The following is a 13,800-nucleotide window of genomic DNA, read 5'->3' as shown; positions in this document are numbered from 1 at the left end:
GGGTGAGACATAACTCTTCAAATCGCAAGTATGGGCTATGCATTGTAACTTCCATCCAGAGAGTACAGTATGGAAGGGAGTGGGTGGGGAGAAACTTCACAGTGGAAACCTAGCAAACACTACCTCAGCCAGGTCATCAATATACCTCAACAGTCATAAATTATATTGATAGTATGCAACCTGGATAATGATGGGGTGAAAATGACACTTTAATTTGTAGTCCATCTTTCAAAAATATATCCCAACATAATCATTAAAAAACATCAGACAAATCTCAATGAGACAAATCCCTAAAAATCCCTAACCAGTATTCAAAACTGCGAAGTTCATCAAAAGCAAGGAAAGTCTGAGAATCTATCACAACCAAGAAGAACTTTAGGAGACATGCAACTGAATGTATTGTGTATGCTGGCTGGCATTTTGAAGGAGAAAAAGGTGTAACTAGAGAAATCTGAATAACTGTGGTGTTTAATTAATAATAATGTACCAATACTGGTTCATTAATTGTGACAAATGTACCACAGTAATGTAAGATGTTAATAGTTGGAGAAACTGTATGGGACGTATGGGAACTCTCTGTATTATCTCTGTCATTTTTTTTTTGGAAATATTTAACTGTTCTAAAATGAAAAGCTTATTTTTAAACAATGAGCTCGGATATTTCTCATTTTCTTTTTCAGCACCAATCTGTATAAAACAGTATCTCCTTCACTAAAGGTTTGGTTGAACTCTGTAAAACCATCGAAGCCTGGTAACCTTTTAGGAAGAACATTTTTTAAAACTTTTAACAATTTTTTTAACATTTATAAAAGAAGAAATTATAATAAATCCTCAACTTCTATAGTTACCATATATGAACAATTTTGTTTCCTCTAAATGGCCAACTTCCCTCTTCCAGTATTACTTTGAAATAAAGCCAGACATCACAGAAACCTGGACAAACCTAGGCATTTTACACAAATATTCCTGCATACATCTCTAAACAATAAGGACTCTTTTTAAAATAACCATAATAACAAGAGTATACCTAAATATTAATAATGCAATATCAAATACCCAGTGTCCATATGGTCCAATGGTCTATCATTTTTATTTGTAGATAAATTAGTATTGCTGCCAATTTTATGCTATTTCTTCATTTTCATTTCTATTTCATTATTTCTTCTTTATCTAGGTGTATTTTATTATTCTTTATTACTATTTGATTAGATGACTAATCCATTTTAAATCTATTCTTTGCCTATTTCGTGCATTTAATTTAAAGCTATACATTTCACTCTAAGTATTAATCTGATTACATCTCAAAAGTAGTGCTTTGTCAGAGTTTAAATATTTTTAAGTTCCCTTTTAAATTTGTTTAAAAATGAATTACTTAAAATATTATATTTTAATTTTCAGAATTGTTTAAAAGTTTTTGTCTGTTATTGATTTCTGATACTACTGACTGAAAGGGGATCATGAAAAGTATGACATTGATGTATTTGTATAATAAGCATTTAATTTTTTTTTTACATTTTATGAAAGCAAGGACCTCATTATATTCTCTGCTGGATATGCTGAAAAAATAAATGAGCAAAATAATATGCAGGGCCTATTTCCAAAACTTAGCATATATACAGAAATATGTCCTAAAGTTTAACACTTACTATTCTAAACTCTTAATAAATTAAAAGCCAAGTAGATATGACTTTCTAAGTTGGCTTTTGTAAGGAAAACAAAGTTCTCTTTTTTCCAGATATATAAGGTGGATATATTTCAGCACTGTGAATGACATGCCATCCCAGATGTTTCTCTTCTTTGGATGATACTTCAAACTCAACTGCAATGACTGCTTCTAACATCAGCATACCAACACAACAAGACAAATCTAAACTTTTCGTGCCACTAACAACACAGATTTTCAAAAAACAGTTGAACTTCAATATACTAATGGTGACCAGAAAGGAATTTAAAAAAAATTTACAGTTGCACCAAAAAATAATATTCTTAGGAATAAATTTAACCAAGTAGGTAAAAGACTTGTATGCTGAAAACTGTTAAGACATTCATGAAAGAAACTGAAGGTGACACAAATAAATGAAAAGATATTCTGTGCTCAGTGACTGAAAGAATATTGTTCTAATGTCCATACTACCCAAGTAATCCATTGATTCAATGCAATCCCTATTAAAATCCCCATGGCGTTTTTCACAGAAATAGGAAAGGCAATCCTCAGAATTGTATGGAATTACAAATGACCCTGAATAGCTAAAGCAATCTTGAGAAAGAAGAATTATATTACAAAGCTATAGCAATTAAAACAGTATGACATTGGCACAAGACACATAGATCAACGGAATGGAATAGAGAGTCCAGAAATAAATGCATGCATATTTGGTCAATTAATTTACAACAAAGGAATCAAGAGTAAACAACAGGGATAAAGACAGTCTCTTTAGTAACTCGTGCTGGAGAAACTGGACATTCATATGCAAAAGAATGAAACTGGACCACTATTTTAGACCACACATAAAAATCAACTTCAAATGGCTTAAAGACTTGAATGAAATACCAGAAACCATTAAAATGCCACAAGAAAAAATAGGGGGTATGCTCCATAACATTAATTTGGCAATGATTTTTTTGAATAGCACACCAAATAGCAACAGCAACAAAAGCAAAAATAAACAAACAGGACTGTATCAAACTAAAAAGCTTCTGCACAGCAAAGGAAACCACCTACAAAATGAAGAGGCAACCTATAGAACAGGAGAAAATATTTGCAAGTTATTTATCTGATAAAGGGCTAATATCCAAAACACACAAAGAACTGAAACAGTTCAATAACAAAAAACAACCCAATTAAAAAATGGGCAGAGGAGCTGAATAGAGATTTTTTCAGAGAAGACCTAGAGATAGTCAATAGGCACATGAAAAGGTGCTCAACATCACTTTCATCCAGGAAGTAAAAACCAAAACCACAATGAGATATCACCTCACAATAACACAACAGTATTAAAATGACTATTACACACAAGACATAAAGTCGTCACTGATGTGGAGAAAAGGAAATCCTTGTGCACTGCTTGTGGGAATATAAATTGGTATAGCCACTGTGGAAAATAGTATAGAGGTTCTGCAAAAAATTAAAAATAGAAGTACCATATGATCCAGCAATTTCACTTCTGGGTATTTATTCAAAGGAAATAAAATCACTATCTTGAAGAGATATTTGTACCCCCATGTTCACTGCAGCATTATATCCAACAGCCAAGATATGCAAACAACCTAAGTGTCCATCAACAGATGAAGGGATAAAGAAAATATAGTATATATATTTATACAGTGGAATATTATTAGCCGTAAAAAGGACATCCTGCCATTTGCAACAATGTGGATGGACCCTGAGAGCAATACACTAAGTGAAATAAGTCAGACAGAGAAAGACAAATACCATATGACCTTACTTATTTGTGAAATCTTAAAAAAATAAAAAAACAAAGAAATGAAATCATAAATACAACAGATTAGTGGATGCCAGAGGTGGGGGTGGGTGAAATGGATGAAGGTGGTCAAATGTATAAATTTCCAGTTATAAAATTTAAAAAAATCCTTAGAATATATAGCATGATTACTATAGTTAAGAATGCTTTATTTTTATATTTGCAAGTTGTTAAGAGAATCTTAAAAATTCTCATCAAAAGAAAAAAATCTAGAACTATGTATAGTAATGGATGTTAACTAGGCTTACCGTGGTAACCATTTCACTATATACACCCGTATCATGTGTTGTGCATCATAAACTAATATAATATTGTATGCTAACTGTATCTTTTAAAAAAGGAAAAAGAAACACTTAATTGACCTTGGTCCCAACCTAACCTCCTTCCTTTGACTACTATCAGTTAGAAAATCAGATGTATGACCTACTGGGCTATTGTGAACAACAAACTTCTATCAAAACCAAATCCTGGCCCCAAGAAAACTAGTAGTAAGAACTGGTATTCTTAGAGACAATGGCTCTATGCCCCCTTACTCTTGGGTTTCCAAACTCTGAATTCCCCTTTTTAGAAGTCTGTCTGTCAGAGTTCAGACTATACAGTTGTCTATAGAGCTGTTCAGCAATGTCAAGAAGGGCATACAAAGCAAAACCCTGATAGTTCACCAAGGCCATGTCACCTGAACTGCGTGCAATGTTCCTGTTTTCATATGTGTCTCTTTAGAGGAATGATCTCTTCTAGTTTAAATAATAGGTATTGAACACTGTGCCACAGAGGTGAAGGTTCTATATGTGTTGTTGTTGTTGTTTTTTAAGATTTTTTTTTTTTTTATTTATTTGACAGAGACACAGCGAGAGAGGGAATACAAGCAGGGGGAGTGGGAGAGGGAGAAGCAGGCTTCCCGCTGAGCAGGGAGCCCGATGGGGGACTCGATCCCAGCACCCTGGGATCATGACCTGAGCCGAAGGCAGACGATTAACGACTGAGCCACCCAGATGCCCCTCTATACGTGTTTCTTTCCCCAAGTTTGTATCACCAACCCAGCCAACTCCAGGGTCGGCACCGTAGCTGGCTGTTCACACTGTGGCACTGAATGAGCAAGATGTAGTGAGGGCTTCTGTTGCCCTAAGTTTGCCCTGTCCTCCAGCAAGGATGTCAGAGAGTCCAGGGATTCTGATCTCCCTATTTCCTCAAACTCTTCTGTTTTTTCTACAAATTCCTATTCTCTCAATATCCCAATCTTTGACCATTACTCCTTGGAAGTTCATTGTGAGAAAAAAAGGGAGGTTATGATTATGAATTTAGGTAATGGTCAGTATGGTAACATCCAGGCAACATCTGAATACCTAGGTGCAGAAAAAAAGGGAATCTTACAACAGGGCAAATGAGCTTCCTCTGTCTCCTTAGTGCCTTGAGATCAGCAATCAAGAATTAATATTTTTCTTTTTCCCAAGTAGAAATTACCCAATGAGATGAGAAGGAACCATAGGGTATCTAAGATTTTGCATAATTAGCTCAAGCATTTTAAAAATTATGTTTGATAGAATATTAGTGTTCTGTGGACATTAATATCGCTTTGATAAAAAACAAAGTTAAACAGTGGCAGAAGTGATATTCTTCTAAAACTTTAATATAAATTGAAGAAAACAGCAAATATACTTAAGCTGTTTTTCATGTCATTTTGAAATGGTCTTACTACAATATTTTGTTGTGTTGTAAGTGCATATAAAAGTGCTCTTTACTATTTTTAAAATCTAAACACGTATTTTAATTCATAAATTCTTATTGCTATTCATAAATAAAATTGTCTTTGCAAGTTTGGAGGAAAAAGTATAATCAGAAATAATCTACAAAATATTAAGTAAACTATCAATTTCTAGTAATTAAAACAATTTAGAATCATGTAAGAATCAATAATGGTTAATGGAAAAGTATAAGCTGTCCAGGCACTGATGTAGATTAATATGGGTATTTGGAATACAATAAGAGGGACAGTAAAGTTTAGACTGTTTAATAAATGGTTTTGGGAAAACATTCCTTTTGATCCCTGCCTCACACTAACTTAATTCCATCTAGATGATGCCAAGATTGACAGGAAAGAAAAAAGAAAAACTATATATTTTCTAAAAGATAATGATAATGAATATCTATATTCTTGGGGTAGAATGGGCCTTTTTACATATAGCCAAATTTAGGATGACATTAAAGTCTTAAGGACAGAATAGATTTTATATGTAAACGGAACCAGTGCTAGGCAGTATAAGCGGTAACAGAATCTCCCAGAATGAAGAGAAACATGATCGTACAGCTGTTTGTGAAAAATAATGAAAAGTAAGTGTAAAAACAATAGTGAGTTATGTCATGAAAGAGTCAAGAGCAAAGGAAACAAATATGAAATATCTAATTGCTGAAAGAAAGCTTCCCCAAATAAATATTTAGGTCAACAGAGCAAAAGAATGGACAGAATTGATAAAAACTAGTAATGTGCCCATGCCCACACAGCTAACTACTGGCAGAGGTGGATTTTGAATCCAGACCTGCCTCACTCCCAAGCTCAAGGTCTTTTTATCCCCACATTTGTATCAACTAGCCATTAAAAAGCAATCTCTCTACATGAAATGTGGTACTCTGGATTGAATCGTAAATCAGAAAATGGAAATTATTGGGAAAACTGGTGAAATTCTAATAAAATCTGAAGTATGATTAATAGCAACATGCCAGTGGTAATCTCTTACTTGTGAGAATCATGCCACAGTTACGAAAGACATTAACGTCAGAAAACTGGATCAGGAGGATGCAGATGTGAAACCTCCTTTAAGGCTATGATTATTCCAAAATAAAAAGTGTATTAAAAAAAGAAAATAAACCTCTCAAAAATGGAGCCTTGAATACTATTTTAAAACTTGTAAGTAAGGAGATTTATTGCATGAAGTCAAATTTTTAAAATTCGCATTTTACATTTAAGACTTTGATTATAAAACGTTCATTGATGATTTTAAAAATCAACACCTGCCTCAATTAAATTTTTTTTTCACAATACTTACTTAACTTGCCATACCATTTTTCCTTTCATGTGGATAAAAATAAAGAATCCTGTAAATAGTAGTCTTTAAATAATGTGATACGGTTGTGATGAACTGCTTTTCTGTTCTGCTACAGACATGACAAAAGTTCTGCGCTTGTAACACAAGAATCAAATTTAGAGGATGAAGAGAACTGCCTGACTTTGGGGGCTGTCAGATACTGAAAGAATCAGGACTTCAGAAATAAATGAATCCTAGGAGAAAAGCTGAAGCATGTAATTAAGTAGAAAACTCAGAGGTAAGGAAAGAGGAGAAAAACATTGAGAAAGAGGGACAAGAAACAAAATAAAGGGGATTAATGAAAATTAGGGCTTGTGGTGTCTTTAAGGAATTGAGATGTGATAAATTATGGAATGGGAGTAAACGGTTTCATGAATAATAGTAAATCACATCATGTCACTGCCTTACACAAAGCCTTTCAATGGCTCCTATCACTCACAGCATGAGCCAGAGATCCTTGGCTTACCCCTCTGTCCCCCATCATTTCACTGATTTTATCTTCTACTATTGACTCTCTCCCCACCGACTACCCTCCAGCCAGCCTGTCTCCAGGCTTTTCCTCAGGCACCCCAGGCCTTTGTACCTGCTGGTCTCCCAGCCTAGAATGATCCTCCCCCAGATATCACCAGGGTTCACTCTTTTGCCTCCTTCAAGTTTTGCTCAAATACTAACTTTTCAGTGATTTACTTCTATGAAACTCTACTTAAAATAATGATGCCCTAGAACTCCCAATCTCTCCTACCCCGATCTTGTTCACCATCTAACACACTAAATACATTCAGTGTCTGTCTTCACAACCACGAGAATGTAAGCTCTCAGATTTTTGCCTGTTTTTTTTTTTTTTCCCACTGATGTTTCCCCGGGGCCTAGGACAGTGCCAGGCACAGAGTGAGTGCTCAATGAATACTTGTTAAATCAATCAACACGTAAGTGTGACTTTTCATTACCATAATTAAAATAAGAATAATAACATACCAGAAACATTTGCCAAGTTGTTTTTTGAGCAAGGAGAGTAACCTTTTTGTGTCCTTGTGGTGTTTTCTGGGTATTTTCGACGCTGAACAATTATTCTACAATGTTTTGGAAAGGGGTTTTTATCTTGTTGAAGACTAGTGAGTTATATGCCTTAGATTATCAGCTGAGATCCATTCACTGGCGTCAGAAAGAGACATTCTAGAGGCCTGTGCTCATGAGCTTAAATAGCATTTAGCTATTACTAGGAAAAGCTCCCCGTCATAAAAACTACATAACATAAATACAAAAATTAAAAAAAAAAAAAAAACTTTACATAACAAATGTTCAGTGGCATGATCCACTAAGTTAAGGTCATCATAAAATTGCAAACTTCTCATTTTGAAGATGAAAAAACTGAGACCTAAAAAAAATATATATATATAAAAAATTGAGACCTAGAAAAGTTGTCACTTCTTCCCATTCATTTAGGACATAGCTAACAACGTGTACAACAGGAGCTGGCCCGAAACAAAACACTAAAACATCGCAGAATGGCCTAGCCCGTACACATACCCCAACACCGTCAAAGTCCAGATTGGGCATTTTTAGTTCACTATTTGACTAAACATTCATTTTCTCCAGCCTATTTCCATTTCACTGCTCAAAAATGCTTGTGAGCAGTTGTTTCCTATTGTTTGAACATTTAAGATTCTCTTTGTATTGAGATCACCAGAATTGCAAACGATGTGATCACCTAAGTATTTTAGCATACTCAAAGGCCACTGCACCAATCCAGAACCCACTAAACATTCAGTCTCTTGCTCCAGACCTTTACCTTCCCTGAGAGAAGTGTGAGGCCAGCATATTTTTACCAATTTCTTATTCTTTTCGGGGTATGGATTGTCAATTAACTCTCATGAAATCAAACAGAAGCAGCCTGAAGGGTCTAAAAACGTGTCACTTCTCTTTTTTAAAAGAAGATAATTCTTGTGCTGAAAAATTGCACTTGTATCATTGTTCTGTCTTAAGTGAGAAAAAAATCTTGTGTTCTATTTTTTGCTCAGAGGAAGGAGCAGCAGTTAATTCACACATGTATGCACCCTGGGACCCCAGGCAGTCATCTCTGATGTTAGAGCGGCACGCGGGCAGATACTTCCGCAAAGACAGTCTATAAAATGAAGTTGCTATGGACCAAAACAACCATATTGATTTTTAGTACAATTCAAAACACAAGGAAACATCAGTTTTCTGAACGGCACACACTGGGAAGGACAGGGAGAAATACACTGCAAGAGTGCAGAGAAAGAAAAGGGCAGAAGACAATTACATTAGCAAAAATCTCTGTGTTCCTTTAGGTTGTTTGTTTCTAAGTTCAAAGAACCGACAGGCTTGAGCTATGTTGAACTGTTCTTAGCTGAAAACCTATAATTGCTCATTTACTGACACTGTGCTCACAGCTGGAAGCCGGGGTCTTCAGGAAATAAAGCTATATAACCATCTGAATGTTTGAACATCCTCTTCAAAGCCCAGATAGTTATTTCTTTTTCTCAATTAATACCGCCCCTCCCTCCCCCTCTCCCTCCCTCTCTCCCTGTCTGCAAATGGCAGAACTGTCCAAACCGCATTAGAAGCACATTATTTACCAATACATCATTAAGTTGGCTGCAAGCAAATATTTTCCTTAGATATCCTTAATGAGACCAAAATGCCCTTCCAGCCAGAGATCTTTGGAAGGGAGGTGCAGGATCAGGAAAGACCAGCCAGCACTTACCATGGCCCCCTCACTTCTTCTTTGGGCAACTTCTCGCTGCAGCCGGGCCACGGCCAACTTCTCCCTGGGGAAACAAAAGCACATGGTTGGTTGCCTATTCTTCTCAGGGTAGAGGTACACTGGCATGGCTTTGAAACATTCTTTTGAGGTCTCCAGAGGAACTCCTTCCTTGGTTTAGCTCACTTCCTCCACTAAACTTTCTATAAATATTTAAAGTCATTCGTGCATTGTTTTCATTGAGTGTCATGAAAGAGATTTTTTTTTTTGCCTTGGATTTTATAAAATCCAAATAAACCCGGAATGCTAAGTAAAAGCTTCCCTTTAAGTTCATGAACATATATAATTTGGAAACAAATGTTCCCGTGGCTAAAATATTTCAGTGGTCCTTTCTGTATCAACTTTGCTTACATACAATTATTTTTCTTTTGTTGCTCTTTACCGATCGTGAATTTTAAAAGGCAAACAGACTTGAATCTGCACAATTTTTGAAATGATAACAGAAAATCATTTACAGGGACACCTGGGTGGCTCAGTCGGTTAAACATCTGCCTTCGACTCGGGTCATGATCCCACGATCCTGGGATCGAGTCCCGCATCAGGCTCCTTGATCAGTGGGGAGACTGCTTCTCTCTTTGCCTGCCACTCCCCCTGCTTGTGCTCTCTCTCTCTCTGACAAATAAATAAATAAAATCTTTTAAAAAAAATCATTTACAGACTTGCTACATCAAAGTACTGTGCTGAGTATTTTACCTAATCTTATATGAGCCTGACAACAACCCTATAATAGGCTTTATTATTCCCATTTATAGATTTGGAAACTGAGGCTCAGATAGGCTAAGTAACATACCAAGCTCCCAGCTGGTACATATCAATTGTATTAGGATCAAACTTTAGGTTTTCTTTATTTCACAAATCCTAAATAAAAATTTTGCTTATCATTTTTTCAGGGCTTAGAAAATATGTAAAATCTAAAAACATTTATTTTAGCATTCTTTATTTTACAATTGGGGCCTATTTTGTATTCCTTATAATTATAATTCTGATTTCATTTAGAAAAAAATTTAATATTCACCAAAATTTTAAGAATGCTTTGTAAAGTGATAGATACTACATTTTGGATAGCTTTTCAATGATTCTTAGGAAAAAAAGTTTACAGATAAAGTAGGGGTAAGGGAACCCTTCCAGTAATCTTCCAATCTTAGCATTAGGAAGGATTTTCCCTGAAATCCTTCTACGGTTATCAAGTTGTAAAACCGTTTGTGTGATATTTCATCCCTCAGCCTTCCCTCTACACAGGACTGGCTATTCAGCTGTCCGCAAGCAGCAAGGGAACAACTGGATTCCCAGCTGAGTGAGAGGATTTCTCCAGCCCTAACTGCTTGGGTCTTTGAAATGTCAGTGACTGCCAAGAAGGCATGTGCTTTAGTTTGGTTACAGTTAAGTCAGTTTTTTAGTAGGAATAGTTCTCTTTGAATTAGTGCCTAAAGAGACAGATTAGATGGAATAAAACTAGGACCAGGAGATCCCTGAGGAGAACAAGTTTTAGGAGCCTGGGGCAGGACCCATGCATAGACCTTGTGGGAGAGGGCAACAAAGTCAAGAGAAAGAAGCCAGGAAGAGATGAAATCATGTGCCTCATTATGAGGTGAACTAGGCAGAAATCTCTGTGTTCTCTGACCCAAGTCCTTATGAGCAGATGAAAGGAGCAAAGACTGGAAAGAGAAGGATATGACTTGACTTCTGGTTTAATATGAAAAATAAACACACGGTAGATATATGGACAAAGAAAGCAGAGAAGAACACACCCTATACTCTATGACTGAGCAATTCAACTGAGTATATATGCAACAGAAATGCATATATACATATATGTTCAGTAAAGGACATGCACTAGAATGTTCAAAGATGCACTATTTGTTATCACCTTAAACTAAAAATGTGCACCCCATTAACAACAGAATGGGTAAACTTCTACATAACCATACACTGGGATACCAGGAAGTACTGAGGAGGAGTCATGTGTACCTAACCACAACAACATATGGAATACCACAAGCATGTGGAAGAATGAAAGCAGCAAACATAGAAGAGTATATAGTTTACGATTCCATTTATATAAAGTCCAGAGACGGGCAAAACTCCTATGTAGTTCAATAAGGCAAGAAAAATAAAAGACATGAACATTAAAAAAGAGAAGGTAAAACTGTCTCTATTCACAGATGACAATTTTCTAAATAGAATATACTAAGGAACCTACAAAACCACCATACAACTAATAAGCGAATTTAGCAAGTCACAGATATAAGCCAATACACAAAAACCAATTGTGTTTTTACATACTAGCATCAAACAACTAGAAAATCTATTTTAACAAATTCATTTACAATAGTGTCAAAACATAAAATACTTAGGAAATAAATTTACAAAAGATTTGTCAGACAACTACAGTGAAAACTATAAAACAACTGCTCAGAACAATTAAAGGAGACTACACATACACACACACTCTCTCTCTCTTTCTCTCTCTCTCTCTCTGCAGATTCAGATCTCTTGAAAGGGTCTCAGGAACAATCAGCATCCTAGGACCACACTTCAAGAACTTAACCTAGAAGATCCACAAGAAGAAATGGAAGAATGATCTAGAAAATTTCCTGGAATCATTATTCCTGATTGCTGAATCTTCAGCACAAGATTGAATATATATGCTAATAGCATGTTAATTTTTTACAAGAGCAGTTTAGCGTAAAGATGACATTCCTACAAACACAGCAAAGTTTATCTTAGCACAATCATCCTACTAAATGATGAAAGAGTCCTCACACAGCTTAAAGGTTAGGAACATCACTATTTTATCCTTAAAAGAGTTTGCCTTTATAACACTATTAGGAATTTTCACATGGTATAAGTTCATGTGAAATCTTATAAAATTCCATTTTGAAAAAAAAATTTAATGGTTTTAGCCATTACACAGTTTTTAAGAAGGAAAATATTCATGTCATGGATTTTATATTCTGCCCACAGATTATATTTTAGGCATATAATAAATAGTGAGTGAACCAATGTGAAAGGCTCATCCTCAAAGTGGGAGCATGTAAGCCAGTTGATTTGGGGAAACAGAGCAAAATAAATATGTAGAAACTGGAAACATCAGCTTGGGTTTGACCTACCATCATGTGACCAGAGATGTGCCCAATTTCAAATAGCCATGTTTGAAATGTGTGACGCACACATGAGGAATCTCGGCGTAGTCTGGGTCACAGAAAAGACAATCTGCGACCCAAGCCCTGCAACCTAGTGCTCCTTATTTATCAGCTATAAACTGGCTTAAGTCTAGTTACTTGGGAGCTACCATGATTCAAAGTAGTTAGGTAGTGAATGAGCAGAATTCGCGAGAATAGCAAATACAACTGTCTCTTTAAAACCATGCTCTGTTATTGGTTTAAATCATTTATTCAGGAAATGCAATATGCGTAATGTCATGGAGCAGGCATGTCGAAGGCTTGCAAGTAACAGTTGGGGGGGTTTTCTGTGGTGTAGGCAGGACAATACCAGTACCATCTAAGTCCCACTAAGCAAAGCATCCTAATTTTGACTTACTTTATGTCATAAGTTTCTGAATCCTATTTCCTTTGAAAAGAGAATTTCAAGGCTAAAAAAAAACAAAAACAAAACACAGGAAAGGATACTTTCTTGAGGTTTGGCACTTTCTATCTCCCAAATCTTTCATATCATTGGTATTCCATGTGTTTGCAGGGTTTTTGTTTTTAGTAGGAAATGTATTTTATTTTTGCATGAAAGAGTTGTCATTCTTGATAAAAATTAAGGAAGTGACGGAGTCATCTGATAGGTGAAACCATCTACGGTAAAAATCTCAGCATTTCTCTTCCCCCTAAGCGGCCTGAGGTGACCTCTGAAAATGGTTCGCTATTCGCTTGACCCAGAAAACCCTACGAAATCATGTAAATCAAGAGGTTCAAATCTTCGTGTTCACTTTAAGAACACACGTGAAACTGCCCAGGCCATCAAGGGTATGCATATCCGAAAAGCCACCAAGTATCTGAAGGACGTCACTTTACAGAAGCAGTGTGTGCCATTCCGTCGCTACAATGGTGGCGTTGGTAGGTGTGCCCAGGCCAAACAGTGGGGCTGGACACAGGGTCGGTGGCCCAAGAAGAGTGCTGAATTTTTACTGCACATGCTTAAAAATGCAGAGAGTAATGCTGAACTTAAGGGTTTAGATGTTGATTCTCTGGTCATTGAGCACATCCAGGTGAACAAAGCCCCCAAGATGCGGCGTAGAACGTACAGGGCTCATGGTCGGATTAACCCATACATGAGCTCTCCCTGCCACATTGAGATGATCCTTACTGAAAAAGAGCAGATTGTTCCTAAACCAGAAGAGGAGGTTGCACAGAAGAAAAAGATATCCCAGAAGAAACTGAAGAAACAAAAACTTATGGCCCGGGAGTAAATTCTGCAGAATAAATGCAAAAAAAAAAAAAAAAAAAAAAAA

General features: G+C 36.0%; 1 protein-coding gene across 5 annotated transcripts in view; it reads right to left on the bottom strand.

Moving 5' to 3' along the window:
• The window catches only part of NCKAP5 (NCK associated protein 5), a 965,493-nt gene that overhangs the window by 517,577 nt on the left and 434,116 nt on the right, over nt 1-13,800 (bottom strand). For all 5 annotated transcript variants that reach the window (XM_073884776.1, XM_025857088.2, XM_073884781.1 and 2 more), the window contains one exon: nt 9,288-9,351. In XM_073884776.1, the coding sequence (XP_073740877.1) occupies nt 9,288-9,351 (64 nt within the window). The remainder of the gene's footprint in view (nt 1-9,287; nt 9,352-13,800) is intronic.

This window comes from Callorhinus ursinus, unplaced genomic scaffold (assembly GCF_003265705.2).
Source record: "Callorhinus ursinus isolate GAN/ISIS: 27379988/994484 unplaced genomic scaffold, GSC_fseal_2.0 scaffold2, whole genome shotgun sequence".
NCBI lineage: Eukaryota > Metazoa > Chordata > Mammalia > Carnivora > Otariidae > Callorhinus > Callorhinus ursinus.
This window is presented reverse-complemented; position numbering and strand designations above follow the sequence as displayed.